The sequence below is a fragment of the Hypanus sabinus genome, chromosome 30 (genome assembly GCF_030144855.1).
Source record: "Hypanus sabinus isolate sHypSab1 chromosome 30, sHypSab1.hap1, whole genome shotgun sequence".
NCBI classification, from domain to species: Eukaryota; Metazoa; Chordata; class Chondrichthyes; order Myliobatiformes; family Dasyatidae; genus Hypanus; species Hypanus sabinus.
In genome coordinates, this window is record NC_082735.1 from 57207 (window position 1) to 73972 (window position 16766).

The 16766-nt window shown below is 40.1% G+C and overlaps 1 protein-coding gene across 1 annotated transcript in view; it reads right to left on the minus strand.

Moving 5' to 3' along the window:
* col16a1 (collagen, type XVI, alpha 1) overlaps positions 1 to 16766 on the minus strand; it is a gene marked incomplete at its 3' end in the record, with an annotated part of 565824 nt that overhangs the window by 55208 nt on the left and 493850 nt on the right. Inside the window, exons 40-41 of the mRNA XM_059954228.1 lie at positions 2349 to 2393; positions 352 to 468 (exon numbers count right to left, since the gene is read on the minus strand). Of these exons, the coding sequence (XP_059810211.1) occupies positions 352 to 468; positions 2349 to 2393 (162 nt within the window). The remainder of the gene's footprint in view (positions 1 to 351; positions 469 to 2348; positions 2394 to 16766) is intronic.

Below are 16766 nucleotides of genomic sequence, written 5' to 3' on the forward strand. Positions count from 1 at the left end.
GCATCAGAGAGCATTGGGCTGTGTGGTTTTTAAAGCACCTGAATTGGTTAATTGTTGCTTAGCAACAGTTATTAATGGTTTAAGAGTTCCTTGTGTTTTCCTTGAGTGACTCGCTCTATGTAATGCGGTTTTCTGGTGCTTTCTGTTTAAGTTTATTTTTATAGGCTCAGGGATTCTGTATTCTGTGAACCTCCCTTTGTTTCTATTCATCCATCTACAATGGAAGGCTTCCACTCTTGTGTCTCAGGCAGATCCCTCCCAGATGATGGAAAATAACTTGCAGGAGTAGATGTGGATGGTGTTCAGGAATGCTTTCAATGCAGAGACACCACCAGAGAGCTTCCCACTGACCTTCTCGCAGTGGTCGATGGCTCCTGCCCCAGGAGTGCTGTGTGGTGTCTGCTCCACCTTGGCTCCTGTAAATGCCTGGGCACCAGGAAATCCATTGCTGCAGTTAGCACAGAAAACCTGCAGAGGGAAAATAGAACAGAGCTTCAGAGATCTAAGAGCAGGACCAAAGAACTCTGGCATGTCATCACTAGCTGCTCTGTAACAATGCAACAACGAGAATAAACATTGGCTCCTTTTAGAGCAGAAACCTTCTGGAAGCACAGGATTCACCCTGAAAAGAACCCAAACTTCATCAAATAACTGGGATCCAAGGAAGCTCAATACTAAGGCTTAAAACATCTAAGGTTCAACTTAGTGAAAGAACTGGCTTGATGGGCCAAACATCCTGCTCCATGTTCTCAGTTATCCCATAATATAAGAAGTGTCACCTGGACATATTGTGAGTTCAAGGCTTAGTGAAATTGTGTCACCCCATGACATTGGATATGAACACAAGGAACCCTGATGTGGTGAATGGAAGCCCCAGTGATCAGTGGCTATCTGCATAATGAATAAACGGTGGGAGGTCAGGCTGAGAGGCAGCAACGGTGGGGTGCAGCCACTACCTAAGTCCAGCAAGTGCCCACCACTGTGCTGCCAACATGGTGGGTGCATTGCCCAACCTCCAGTTTTCACTTATCGCTTCCTGCCTCCCCACCCAATACCACTTTCTGGGTATTGGCTGCCCATCCTGTCCATCATCACAGCATACTGCCTTCCTCGACCAATTTAAAAGGATGATTCATAATTGTCTGAACAATTTTCTTCACACATCTGCAATCTTCAATAGCCAATAATTAAAATATTTTCTAATAATTTGTATAAGGACCAAAACTTTCTGGATGCAAGTCCTGGGGATTTAACTTCAGTGCTTCAGACCTGTGGAGGTCTGGGTAGTTGGCAGTTCCACAGTGTCCCACTGGAAACAGTGATTTGTTCCCAGTCCTAAGATTGCCTCCTGTTTGTATGGCAATGTAAAACCATAAGACATAGGAGCAGAATTAAGCCTTTCGGCCTTTCAGGTCAGCACCACCGTTCAATCATGGCTGATTTATTTTCCCTCCCAACCCCATTCTCCTGCTTTTTCCCAGTAACCTTCTATATTCTTATTAATCAAAAACCTATCGACCTCCACTTTAAACATACCCAATGGCTTGGCCTTCAGCTGTCCGGCAATGAATTTCACAGATCCACCATCCTCTGGCTAAATAAATTACTATTTTTCTCTATTCTAAAGGGATCTTTGTATTCTGAGGCTGTACCCTCCAGTCCTAGACTTCCCTACTATAGAAGGCCTCCTCTCCATGTCCATTTTATCTAGGCCTTTCAATATTTGATAGGTTTCAGTTAGATCCACCATCAGTCTTCTAAACTCCAGTGAGTACAGGCAGAGTAATCAAATGTTCCTGATATTTTAACCTTTTCATTCCCAGGATAATTTTCATGACATTCCTCTGGACCCTCCCCAATATCAGCACATCCTTATTTAGATAAGGGGCCCCAAACTGATTAAAATAGTACATGTGTGGTCCAAACTGTTTTATAAACTCTCAGCATTACATCCTTGCACTTATATTCAAATCCTCCTGAAATGAATGCTAACTTAACAGGACAATAGAACCTCAGCCAAACAGCGACACCAGCTTCAGTGTGGATAAGGTAGTTTAAAGACCCTCTGAATATTTCAGTGCGTGCATGATGTGGCAACACACCACAGCAAATTCCTAACACACATAAATGTGGATGTAAAGTTGATCTTTGATTCAATTCCATTGAGCAATTACTTGAATATACAAGTTAAAACCTCAGTGATTCCAGTAAGTAAGGAGTTCAAAAGACATGAATTATCTGTTTGAGAATAAATTTTGTTGAAGTATTTGTGCCTTGAAATCCAACTTTACCAGTTTGTATCCAAATCCCACCATGGTCAAAGTCTTTCTCAGGAGTGTGATTTTTACCTTGAAGAAAGAATTGTTCCTCTCAGCAAACAGTGACAGCGGAGGCTGAAATACAAAAGCAGCTTGTAAAATAATCATTTCACTCCGAGAACTATCACCTGAACTTAAATAACAAGCCACCTGAGAGAGTCACCTCCGGCCTCCCAGATCACGTGAGGTTATTTAAAAGCAAACAACGATGCCTCCCCTAGCTCCCCAGCCACCATTATTGCTTTAATCTCACTACAGGAGTGTGCTTTCTAGAAATCAGTTCCTGGTCTTTATTTATTACATCAATACTTCCATACTTCTAGAATCCCAGGCTGGCTGAGTTTCAGAATAATGTACAACTTTTCTTTCTTGCTTACATGCTCTTGCAGTCTCATGAGTGGCAATACTTGCCTTCGCAAACCCCTAGTCACAGCTGTTCAACATATTAGACAGTTCCTTCCTCCTGCCCACACATCAGGGATGGCTTAATTCCTCTCCAATTTTGTGCTTCTCAGGTGACTGGTGAGACCAATATGGGAACAACAGTCTCTTAGTATGGGCAGCTTGTGAGGTTAAGCTGTCACAAAGCATAAAAACAGACCTTTTGGCCCAGCTTATCCATGCAAAATAGAGATGCCCAGCTAAGCCAGCTCCATTTGCCCTATTTGACCCATACCTTTCCTCTTCATATATGTTTCCAGCACTTTGCACAGGGCCTCTGAGTGGTGCAGACATGGTTCTCAATACCGACCCAAATCCCCTTCTCTGAGCACTCATGGGCCGGTGGTTTCAATAAGTCAATGAGAATGCTGCATTTCTTCAAAGATTCTGAGTGCTCACCCTTGGATCTTTCTCTGGGTCCAGCAGTAGCAGAGCAAAGTCAGAATAGGGTGTCTGATCTTGAAATACTGCCTTCGGGTACGTGAATAAGCTTGCCTGCCCCATAAGACCCAATGAGGGTCTCAGCAATGTAAGTGTTGGCCTGGAAGCAGATACTGTCATTGCTCCAGTTTGCAGGAGGTTGACAAAGCTATACTGGTGGTGTCTTACCACTTTCCTAAGCAACCTACTGTGGGAAGTCGAAGTCTCAGAGACATGGGACAGGTGTTACCCTACAGACCAGCAGTTTCATGCCAGGTCTGACATCTTGATCCTCAAACACACTATCTCCTCAAAAGTTGTGAATCGGCCAAGACTTGAAGGGGCAAATGATTTCCTACATTATGGGACATATATGAAAAGGGGATGGTGGATTTTCATGCCAAGGTTTGCCCTCAGTGAGAGGTGGCTCTCAAGAAATTGGCAATGGTCCACATATTCAGCATGGAGAGCAGTGAGGCGTAGCAGGAGCAGGCTAGAGAAGGAACTCAGACTTGTGGGTGCTGGGCCTATCCTATCTGCTTCAATGAGGGAGACAACAATGCCTTGGAGCAGTGCCCTTGGTGCAGCAGTTTGTATTGCGGGAGCCTAGCTACAAGATTAGTTGGTTATGGGACTGGTTTACACCTGCACACAAATTTTTAATTTTGGTCCAGGCTATACAAGGAATTGGAGAGAGTCCCTGTAGACTGTTTACTGTTTCCACTGCTCCATTACACCCCAGTCACAGCAGGATTATGAGGTCCAGTCCCTTTTGAAGGCTAGAGCTGAGGCTTTTAGACCCCAAGATAGCAGTTGCTACATGGAATCCAGGTGTGAACTCCGGAAAGCCATTAAGGGCACCAAGAGGCAACATCGAGCCAAGTTGGAAGCCCAGGCTAACCAGAGGGATGCCAGTAGACTATGGCAGGATCTAAATGAGATCACTGGGCGCAAAGAAAAGGCTGGGAATATCAATAACTGTATCGCTTCTCTTCTTGACGAACTTAACGTATTTGACGCAAGATTCGAACAGAAGAGGAGCATCTCGCCCCCTCTGGATGAACCGGACCTGGTGGCATCAAGATTCATCATCACCGAGGAAGACATTAGAAGAGCCTTCCTGAAGATAAATCTAAGGAAGGCAACTGGCCCAGATGATGTCCCGGGACGGGTTCTCCGGGCCTGTGCAAGCGAGCTAGCTGGAGTGTTTGCTGACACCTTCAACTGCTCCCTGCTTCAGCCTAAGATCCCCTCGTGTTTTAAGAAGGCAAGGATAATCCCGGTGCTGAAGAAAAGCGAAGTGGCATGCCTGAATGACTATTGACCTGTGGCTCTAACATCAATTGCTATGAAGTGCTTGGAGCGATTGGTTATGGCACTCATCAACCATAACCTACTGGTCAACCTTGACGCTTTGCAATTTGCCTACCAGAGCAACAGGTCAATGGCAGATGCCATCTCTCTGGCACTACATTCCTCCTTAGAACACCTGGAGAATAAAGATGCAAGGCTACTTTTCATCGACTATAGCTCTGCCTTTAATACCATCATTCCAAATAAACTGATTCCTAAGCTCCAGAACCTGGGTCTTAGCACTCAGATCTGCAGCTGGATCTTCACCTTCCTCACAGACAGGGCCCAGGCTGTAAGGATAGGGGACAAGCTCTCCTCTACTATCACTCTGAGCACCGGTGTCCCACAAGGCTATGTACTCAGCCCCCTGCTGTACTCACTGTACACCCATGATTGTGTAGCCAAGTTTTCATCGAACTCAGTATCTAAGTTTGCTGATGACACCACAATTGTAGGCCGCATGTTGGGTAATGATGAGTCTGAGTACAGAGAGGAAATTAAGAACCTGGTGGCATGGTGCGAAGACAATAACCTATCCCTCAATGTCAGCAAGACGAAGGAATTGGTTGTTGACTTCAGAAGGAGTAGCAGACAGCACGACCCCATCTACATTGGTGGTGCGCAGGTGGAACAGGTCAAAAGCTTTAAGTCCCTTGGGATGAATATCACAAATGACCTGACTTGGTCTAACCAAGCAGAGTCCACTGCCAAGAAAGGCCCACCAGCGCCTTTAGTTCCTGAGAAAAATGAAGAAATTTGGCCTGTCCCCTAAAACCCTCACTAGTTTTTGTAGGTGCATCGTAGAAAGCATTCTTCTAGGGTGCATCACAACCTGGTATGGAAGTTGTCCTGTCGAAGACCGGACGAAGCTGCAGAAGATCGTGAACATAGCCCAGCATATCACACAAACCAATCTTCCATCCTTGGTCTCACTTTACACCACATGCTGTCGGAGCAGTGCTGCCAGGACAATCAAGGACAAGACCCACCCAGCCAAGATACTTTTTGTCCCACTTCCCTCTGGGAGAAGAATTAGGCCATTCAGCCCATCTAGTCTGATCCACCATGCCATCATGATTGATATAAGACCATAGGACACAGCTGCAGAATTAGGCCATTTGGCCCATTGAATCTGCACTGCCAATCAATCATGGCTGATACTTTTCTCCCCTCCTCAGCCTACACCCCGGCCTTTTCTCCATAACCTTTGATGTCATGTCCAATCAAATCAAGCACCTGTCAAGCTCTGCCTTAAATACACCCATGACCTGGCCTCCACAGCTGTGTGTGGTAATATATCCCACAAATTCAGCATCCCCTGGATAAAGAAATTTCTCTGTATTGCTGTTTTAAATGGACGCCCCTCTATCTTGAGGCTGTGCCCTCTTGACGTAGACTCCTCCACCATGGGAAACATCCTTTCCGCATCTTGGCCTTTCAAAATTCAAAATGTTTCAATGAGATCCCTCCTCATTCTTCTAAATTCCAGTGTGTACAGGCCCAGAGCCATCAAGCATTCCTTATATGATAACCTTTGCATTCCTGGAATCACACTTGCGAACCATCCTTCACCCACTATTCAGTCATGGCCATAACATCATACTTGACAATCTATAATAGCACAACAAGATTATCCAACTTAGTTCTTATACTACGTGCATTGAGATATAACACTTTGAGTACTGTTTCTGCTGCCCTTTTTGATTTTGCATCCCTAATGCACTGATACCCTGCTGGCTGCAATTTTGTCCTCTCATTTGCCTACCCCTTCCTGACAGTCTGTCTGCACGCTATCTTTGCTGTTTTACCATCCTGTTCTATCCTGAGTCCCTTTGCTCCAGTTCTCACCCCCTTGCCAAATTAGTTTAAAGCCTCCCCAAGAGTATTTCTGCAGCATCCCTGCTTTCTATTCCCAGCCCTATCTTCATATCATCTGCAATATTGGTCACAAATCCATCAATTCCATCATTCAAATCATTGACATATAATGTGAAAAGAATTGGTCCCTACACCAAATCCAGTGAAATGCCTCTGGTCACCGGCAGCCAACCAGACAAGGCTCCCTTTATTCCCACTCTTTGCCTCCTGCCAGTCAACCAATCTTCTATCCTTGCTTGTATTTTTCCTGTGATACCATGTTTAGCACCCCCATGTGTGGCATTTTGCCAAAGACCTTCTGAAAGGTATTTGTGGGGAGATGCACTTGTTGGTGTCATTAAAGAGTAATTCACTAGCAATTTTGTAATTAGCATGCAAGCATTTGTAGCTAAGTACGCTTCTGAGTTCAGTGTAAGTAGGTAAATCAGGGCAATGCTGATAATTAAACTACTCAATGTGCTTTTCATACTGATGTTTGTTATTAGTGAGTAAATACATTAGCCAGTGTGTTAACGAGTCCACAAGCTGCCTGTTGTGTTGAACACATTCTCAACTCAACCTGCAAGTGATGCTGCGGCTTTACACAGCACTGGTGAAGCCTCAAGATGTACAAAAAAGCTGGATGAACTCAGCAGGTCAGGCAGCATCCGTTGAAATGAGCAGTCAATGTTTCTGGCCAAGACCCTTCGTCAGGACTAAAGAAGGAGCGGGCAGGGGCCATATAAAGAACGTCGGGGGAGGGTGGAATGTGCCAGGTGAAAAAACAATCAGAGGAAAGATCAAGGGGTGGGGAGGGGATAGGCAGGAGAGGTGAAGGAGGAATCTAAGGGGAAAGGTCTATGGGTAGTAGAAGAAGGCAGAATCATGAGAGAAGTGATAGGCAGCTAGAAGAGGAGACAGAGTGAAAGTGGGATGGGGGAAGGGAGAGGGAGGGAATTATCTTGTGACTGTCTTATGACCATGATGTAATTGAGTATATGGTGAGCTTGATGTAATGGTCTTGTGATGATGGGGTGATGTAATTTCCCGCCAGTGTGAGGTCACGTGATGACAGGTTCCAACAGGTATAAAACAGGAAAGCCCGTTGTGACACAGGAGTTTTTTATGTCGAGTCATTGCTTAATTTGTCAGTTACTCCTTTATGCTGCATATTTGTCTCATGACGCAGTTTCATTTTAAAGTGCAGTTTTACTTCCGACTGTAAGGTACAGAATCGTTGTGCTGGCAGTTGTGCCAATTGCTACCAGTTTTGTTGATGTATCTTTGATTTAATTTTAAATTCTAAGTATTGGAGACGGAAGACTTTAACGAAGTATGGGAACCCGAAGGATCGAGTAAAGTTTGGTGGTTTAATACAGGATTGACCTTAATGAATCTTCGTTCAGGAAATAGTGACCTGCATCTGAGATAACCCCTGCCTGTAAGAGCAGAAAGGGTTGTGCAGTGTTATTCGCCAAGAAAAAAGGTCAGTTTCTTTAAACCATTTTCATTTCCTTCATCATGAATCCTTCGGACAAGGCATATTTCGGCTGGAATCAGCAGTAACGTCACGTCGTTGAGGAATTCATTACTTCAGGAAATCTCTCTTAATTGACTGTATAAATCACGTGGACTTTCATAGTTACCACTTTAAGAACTGTTCCAGAGTTGCTGTATAGCAGTTAACTCCCAGTTATTAGTCACTTGTTTACTTTTCAATCTTTTGTTGAGCAGAGTTTAATAAATTGTTTATTTGTTTATAAAACCTGACTTAATTCTATATTCATTGTTGCCGGACGCGTATTGCAACAGCAGTTAAGGCAGAGATTGATAGGTTCTTGATTGGACATGGCATCAAAGGTTATGGAGAAGGCTGAGGAGTGGGGCTGAGGAGGGGAGAAAACGATTAGCCATGATTGAAAGGTGGAGCAGACTTGATGGGCTAAATAGCCTAATTCTGCTCCTATGTCTTCTGGTCTTAACTTTCAGCAAATCCTGCACGAGGACTCCCAAGTCCCTTTGTACTTCTGATTTCTGAATTTTCTCCACACTTAGAAAATAGTCGACGCCTTTATTCCTCCTGTCAAAGTGCATGGCCACACATATCCCTACACTATATTCTATCTGTCACTTCTATGCCCATTCTTGGTTATTTCTTCAGCTGTTTGATCAGGGTACAACTGCGCAACCACGTGGATGTCAGCCAGTGAGAACAGTTTAAAAGGAGACAGCCTTATAGAGCGGGCACCAGAGGAGCGAGCGATGGAGCAGAGGGAGATAGAGTAGGAAGGCCTTGGCTCAACGGGGCTTAGGTGGTAACGGGTCGAGGCCAGGTAGGTTGCCTGTGTAGAATACAGACAGGAAGTACTTGTGTGTGGCCGGTGTTCTGTCTTGGCATCAGATGTGGGAATTCCAGGAGACTCCCAGCCTCCCAGATAGCCACAGCTGCACCAGGTGTGAAGAGCTTCAGCTCCTAAGGGGCCACGTTAGGGAACTGAAGATGCAGCTCGATAACCATCGTCTGATCAGGGAGAGTGAGGAGGTGATAGAGAGGAGCTATAGGCAGGTAGTCACACTGGGGCCTCGGAAGACAGGTAAGTGGGTAACAGTCAGGAGAGGGAAAGGCAGAAGTCAGTGGTTAGAGGGCAGCCCAGTGGCTGTACCCCTTGACAATAAGTACTCATGTTTGAGTACTGTTGGGGGGGGGGGATGGCCTAGCTGGGGGAAGCAACAGTTTCCCTACCCTTCTGGCACAGTCTGGCCCTGTGGCTCAGAAGGGTAGGGAAAGAATGAGGAAGGCAGTAGTGATAGGGGATTCTAAAGTTATGGGGTCAGACAGGCGAATCTGTGGAGGCAGGGAAGAAACTCAAATGGTAGTTTGCCTCCAAGGTGCCAGGGTCCGGAATGTTTCAGATCACATCCAAGATATCCTGAAGTGGGGAGGAGAACAGCTAGAGGTCATGGTACATATTGGCACCAAAAGGGAAGAGGTCCTGAAAACAGACTACAGGAGTTAGGAAGGAAGTTGAGAAGCAGGACCACAAAGGCAGTCATCTCAGAATTACTGCTTGTGCCACATGACAGTGAGTACAGGAATAGAGTGAGGTGGAGGGATAGTGTGACTGAGGGATTGGAGCAGGGGGCAGGGATTCAGATTTCTGGATCATTGAGACCTCTTTTGGGGGCAGGAGTGACCTGTAGAAAAAGGCTACAATATCCTGGCGGGCAGGTTTGCTAGGGTTATTGGAGAGAGTTTAAATTAGGATTGCTGGTGGGGGGGGGGGGTGGGAACCAAACTGAACAGATGGTGGAAGAGGAGGTTAGCTCACAGAGGAAGCTTGGAGACAGTGTGAGGAGGAGGATAGGTAGGTGATTGAGAAGGGACGCACACAAACCGATGGTTTGAAATGTGTTTATTTTAAGGCAAGGAGTATTATGAACAAAGCAGATGAGCTTAGAGCGTGGATCTGTACTTGGAACTATGATGTTGTGGTCATTACAGAGACTTGGATGGCTCAGAGCATGAATGGTTACTTTGAGTACCAGGCTTTAGATGTTTCAGAAAGGACAGGGAGGAGACAAAAGAGGTGAGGGCGTGCCACTGTTGAATAGAGATAGTGTTATGGCTGCAGAAGAGGAGGAAGACATGGAGGGATTGTCTATGTTGTCTCTGTGGGTGGAAGTTAGGAAGAGGAAGGGGTCAATAACCCTACTGGGTGCTTTGTACAGAACACCTAATAGTAACAGGGTCATCGAGGAACAGACAGGAAGACAGATTCTGGAAAGGTGTAATAGTAACACGATTGTTGTAGTGGAAGATTTTAATTTCCCAAATATCGATTGGAATGTTCCTAGAGCAAGGGGTTCAGATGGGGTGGAGTTTGTTAGGTGTGTTCAGGAAGGTTTCTTGGGGGGACGTCACGTGATGACGTAGGATCGAGACGCTGGAACTCAGCCCTCCCGTAAAAAAGTTAATAAATTAATGTTTAAGTGAAGAAAAGTCAATCAATACTTTCTTAAGGTTACTCATAAACTACTCCGGATTGTTTTAAGCTATGCCTCATAAACAGAGGATGAAGAAAACTACTACCGCGAAGACCGCTCAAGTTGGAACAGAATCAAGGCCTACTTCTACCGAAGAACCACGGACTCAGGTACAACACACCACCGGTGAAACAGAACAGGAGACCGCGGCAGCATCGGCCATTTCTAAAGGAAAGGATCAACGAGAACTGCGCATACGTAAAGGAACGAGCATGTGCAAACAAGTGCAACCAGAACTACAAAACCCAGCAACGACTGAAACCGACAGTGAAAGTGAGTCTGAGAGAGAGTCGGACTCTCTGGAAAAATCAGACAAAGATGGAGATGAAAGTTCCTCTGAAAATACAAAAAAGACTTTGAGGCAAATAATGCATAAATTAGAAAAATTAAATGCATTAAAAGTAATTAAAGAGAAAATAACAAAAATGGAAGCTATGTTTGATAAAATGACAAAGAAATAGGAAAAAATGGAAAAGAAAATTACAGATTTGGAAGTCAAAGTGGAAGAAATGGATGGAAGAATGAAGAAGATGGAAGATGATAATGATGCCTGGACATCAGAAAGAAAACAACTCGTGGGAAAAATTGATAAGCTCGAAAATTTTAGTAGACGCAACAATATTAAAATTGTTGGACTTAAAGGTACCGAAGGAGAAGACCCAATAAATTTTTTTCAAAAATGGATTCCTGAAAAATTGGAAATGGGAGAAGAAACTTCAATTGAGATTGAAAGGGTGCACAGAGCCTTAAGACCAAGATCTCAAGATGATCAAAATTCGCGATCAATTTTGATAAGATGTTTAAGATACCAGGATAAAGAAAAGATTTTGAGGGCGGCTGCCCAAGGTGCCAAAAGAAGAAAAGGTCCATTGATGATAGCAGAGAAACCAGTTCTTTTTTATCCTGATATAAGTTATAACCTTTTGAAGAGAAAGAAAGAATTCAATCCAGCTAAAAATGTTTTATGGAAAAAAGGTTATAAGTTTTTAATGCGTCACCCAGCAACACTGATAATTTTTTTGAAGGAGGGTAAAAGATTTTTTCCTGATTATCTAGAAGCGGAGGTGTTCGCACAAAAACTCCCATCTCTTCGCTAATTAAACGTAGAGACTTCTAAATGTAATGGTTAAAGACAAAGACAGAGATAGCGAATGGAACTGATGGACATTTAAGAATGATATAAGGGAGAAAAGTAAAATTTTAGAAATAATAACTGAGAATAGTATGTTTTTTATATATATATATATACTTTTTATGTTGCGGGGGGCTGGGGAGCTTTGAATCGGTTACTACGGGATTCACGTGTGTAATCATGGCGATTGCCATGACCCGTACAACAGAGGGAGGTAATGTTGTGTTTTTTTTTCTTTCACAACATTAGTAGGGGGGTATTTTGTTTTTTTCTTTATTTTCTATTTTTCTTCTATTCTTTTGCCTGGATGATTGGTGGGGACACACATAGCAACATGGAGACTTCTAAAAAGATTTCCCAGGATACAATGAAAGTTGAAAGATTAGGTATTATTATAGATTGGAGTAACATAATTAAAAATAATGACTAATCTATTGAATGTTTTAAGTTTTAATGTTAATGGGCTTAATGGACCAATAAAAAGAAAAAGAATTTTAACATATATTAAAAAAATGAAAATAGATATAGCTTTCTTACAAGAAACTCATTTAACGGATATAGAACATCAGAAATTAAAAAGAGACTGGGTTGGAAATGTTATTGCAGCTTCATTTAACTCAAAGGCGAGAGGAGTTGCAATTTTGGTTAATAAAAATTTACCAATTAAAATACAAAATGTATTAACTGATTCGGCAGGAAGATATTTAATTATACATTGTCAAATTTTTTCAGAACTATGGACTCTTATGAATATTTATGCACCAAATGAAAATGATGTAAAATTTGTACAGGAGGTCTTTTTGAGTTTGGCTAACGCACATGATAAAATATTAATAGGTGGAGATTTTAATTTTTGTTTAGATCCAGTTTTAGATAGATCAACAATAGCTATTACAAAATCAAAAGTAGCAAAATTAACTCTCATTGATGAAAGATTTAAATTTGATTGATATATGGAGAAGAATCAATCCAAAAGAAAGGGATTATTCATTTTATTCAAATAGACATAAAACATACTCAAGGATAGATTTTTTCCTATCATCAACAAATACTCAAGATAGAGTGAAAAATGTGGAATATAAAGCAAGAATATTGTCTGATCACTCTCCTTTAATAATGACAATGATAATGATAGATAAAGAGGAATCAATTTCTAGATGGAGATTTAATTCAATTCTACTAAAGCGTCAAGATTTTTGTGATTTTATGAAAAAGCAGATTCAGTTCTTTTTAGATACAAATTTACATTCAGTTGATGATAAGTTTATATTGTGGGAAGCAATGAAAGCATATTTGAGAGCCAGATAATAAGTTATACTTCTAAAATTAAAAAGGAATATATGATAGAAATAGATCAATTGGAAAAAGAGATTATAAAATTAGAAAAAGAATCTCAAAGAAATATGACAGAAGAAAAACGAAGACAACTTATTAATAAGAAGTTAAAATATAATACACTCCAGACATATCGAACAGAAAAAGCAATTATGAGAACTAAACAGAGATATTATGAACTAGGTGAAAGATCACATAAAGTTCTTGCATGGCAGTTAAAAACAGATCAGATTTCCAAAACAATAAATGCAATTTGAACAAAAGTGAATGAAATTACTTATAAGCCTCTAGAAATTAATGAGGCTTTTAAGAATTTTTATTCTGAGTTGTATAAATCAGAATCAAAGAATGATGACGTTAAGATAGAAGAATTTTTATCACAAATAACTCTTCCAAAATTAAATATAGAAGAACAGAAGGGATTAGATACGCCTTTTACATTGAAGGAAGTTGAAGAAGCTTTGGGATCACTTCAAAGTAATAAATCTCCAGGAGAAGATGGTTTTCCACCTGAATTTTATAAAAAGTTTAAAGATTTATTAATTCCTCCTTTTATGGAGTTAATACATCAAGCAGAAAGAATGCATAAACTTCCAGAATCTTTTTCAACAGCTATTTTAATAGTATTGCCAAAAAAAGATAGAGACCTTTTAAAACCAGCATCATATAGACCTATTTCTTTATTAAACACCGATTATAAAATAATAGCAAAAATCTTATCTAATAGATTATCTAAATGCTTACCAAAATTAGTGCATATGGATCAAACAGGATTTATTAAAAATAGACAATCGGTAGATAATGTAACTCGGTTATTTAGTATAATCCATTTAGCGCAAAAGAGGGAGGAAACGAGTGTGGCAGTTGCTTTAGATGCAGGAAAAGCATTTGATAGATTGGAATGGGATTTTTATTTAAGGTATTGGAAAAATATGGATTAGGAACATCATTTATAAAATGGATTAAAACCTTAAATACTAATCCCAAAGCTAAAGTAGTGACAAATGTTCAAATTTCAACATCATTTCAGTTAACAAGATCAACTAGGCAAGGTTGCCCATTATCACCTGCTTTGTTTGTGTTGGCAATAGAACCACTAGCTGAATTAATTAGAATGGACCCAGATATTAAGGGTTTCAGAGTTAATCAGGAAGAATACAAGATTAACTTATTTGCTGATGATGTTCTACTTTATTTAACAGATCCATTACATTCACTACGCAAATTATCTTATAGATTAGAAGAATATGGGAAAATATCGGGTTATAAAATAAATTGGGATAAAAGTGAAATTTTACCTCTTACTAAAGGAGATTATAATCAATGTCGATTAATAACTCAATTTAGATGGCCAGCAAATGGTATATTTAGGTATAAGAGTTGATAATGACTTAAAAAACTTATACAAATTAAATTATTTACCACTTTTGAAAAAAATTCAGGAAGATCTTGATAAATGGATGGCATTACCAATAACATTAGTAGGTAGAGTAAATACTATAAAAATGAATATATTCCCTAGACTACAATATTTATTTCAATCATTACGAATACAATTACCCCAGAAGTTTTTTCAAGAGTTAAACAAATATGTGAGGAAATTTCTCTGGAAAGGTAAGATGTCAAGAATATCGTTGGAAAAATTGACATGGAAATTTGATCTAGGAGGATTACAACTTTCAAATTTTAAGAATTATTATAAAGCAAATCAACTTAGATTTATTGCATCTTTTTTCGAGAAAGATAAACTGGCATGGGTTAGAATAGAACTAGATAAAATAGGAGAAAACGTACCAGAAGATTTTATATACAAATGGGAATCTAAATGGATATGGGAAAAGAAAGAATCTCCTATATTAAAACATTTGATTGACTTATGGAATAAGATAAATGTTGATGATGAGACAAAAAAATCTTTATTAGCAAAGAGATCTTTAATTCAAAATAGACTTATTCCTTTCACAATGGACAATCAACTTTTATATAATTGGATTCAAAAAGGGATTAGATATATAGGGAATTGTTTTGAAGGAGGTATATTAATGTCATTTGATCAATTAAAGAATAAATATAAAGTATCAAATAACACTTTATTTTGTTACTTTCAATTAAGGGCTTATTTAAGAGAAAAATTAGGTCAAACAATGTTATTGCCGAAACCTAATGAAATAGAAATTTTAATTCAAAAAAGAAATATTAAAAAATTTATATCTTGTATGTATAATTTGATTCAAAAACAGGCAATTAAACAAGGAGTCCATAAGTCAAGACAAAAATGGGAAAGTGATTTGAATATTAAAATTGAAGAAACAAATTGGTCAAGACTATGTCTTGATAGTATGACAAATACAATAAATGTTTGGTTAAGATTAGTGCAGTATAATTTTCTACATCAATTATATATTACACCACAAAAAATAAATAAATTAAATCCAAACTTATCTGATCAATGTTTCCGATGTAACCAAGAAACTGGTACTTTTTTACATTCTACATGGTCTTGTTCTAAAATTCAACCTTTTTGGACAAATTTAAGACTTTTACTGGAACAAATTACAGGAACACAATTTCCTCATAATCCAATATTACTCTTATTAGGTGATATTGAAGGGATAAAACCGAAACTCAAACTAAATAAATACCAGAAAGAATTTATAAAAATTGCACTGGCAGTAGCCAAAAAAGCTATTGCAGTTACTTGGAAATCAGATACATATTTAAGTATAGACTCTTGGAAGAAAGAAATCTATGGTTGTATTCCATTAGAAAAAAATACTTATAATTTAAGAAATATGAAACATTTCTGAAAATTTGGAGCCCTTATTTACAAAAGACAGGATTAAATCTATAGATGCTCTGAAGATGAAACAATTGGTTATTTGGGGAAAGAAATAAATATACATATCAAAGTTATTATGAATTCCATGGAGCATGTGGAGATCTTCCAACAACCAGGCACTCTTTCTTTCTTTTTTTTTCTCTTTCTCTTTTTTTTTCTATAGGGCAGTTAGGGGGGAGGGGTTAAGGGGAGGGGGGGAAGGGTTATATACATTTTTTTTCATACTTCATTTTGTAACTACTTAAAAATGCAATAAAAAAAAGTTTCCGAAAAAAAAAGGTTTCTTGACACAATATGTAAATAACCCTACAAGAGGAGAGGCTGTACTTGATTTGGTATTGGGAAATGAACCTGGTCAGGTGTCAGATCTCTCAGTGGGAGAGCATTTTGGAGATAGTGATCACAACTCTATCCCCTTTATCATAACATTGGAGAGGGATAGCAACAGACAAGTTAGGAAAGTGTTTAGGAAAAAAATTAGGAGATCCAGAAAGGGCCATGAGAAGGCCTTGGTGGACACGATTAAGGAAACCCCCAAGGTATTCCACAAGTATGTTAACAGCAAGAGGATAAGACATGAGGGAATAGGAGCAATCAAGTGTGACAGTGGAAAAGTGTGTATGGAACCGGAGGAGATAGCAGAGGTATTTAATGAGTATTTTGCTTCAGTATTCACTATGGTAAAGAATCTTGGTGATTGTAGTGATGACTTACAGCAGACCGAAAAGCTTGAGCATGTAGATATTAAGAAAGGATGTGCTGGAGCTTCTGGAAAGCATCAAGTTGGATAAGCAACCAGGACCAGACGAGATGTACCCCAGGCTACTGTGGGAGGCGAGGGAAGAGATTGCTGAGCCTCTGGCGATGATCTTTGTATCATCAATGGGGGTGGGAGAGGTTCAGGAGGATTGGAGGATTGTGTATGTTGTTCCATTATTCAAGAAAGGGAGTAGAGATAACCAGGAAATTATAGGCCAGTGAGTCTTAACTCAGTGGTTGGTAAGTTGATGGAGAAGATACTGAGAGG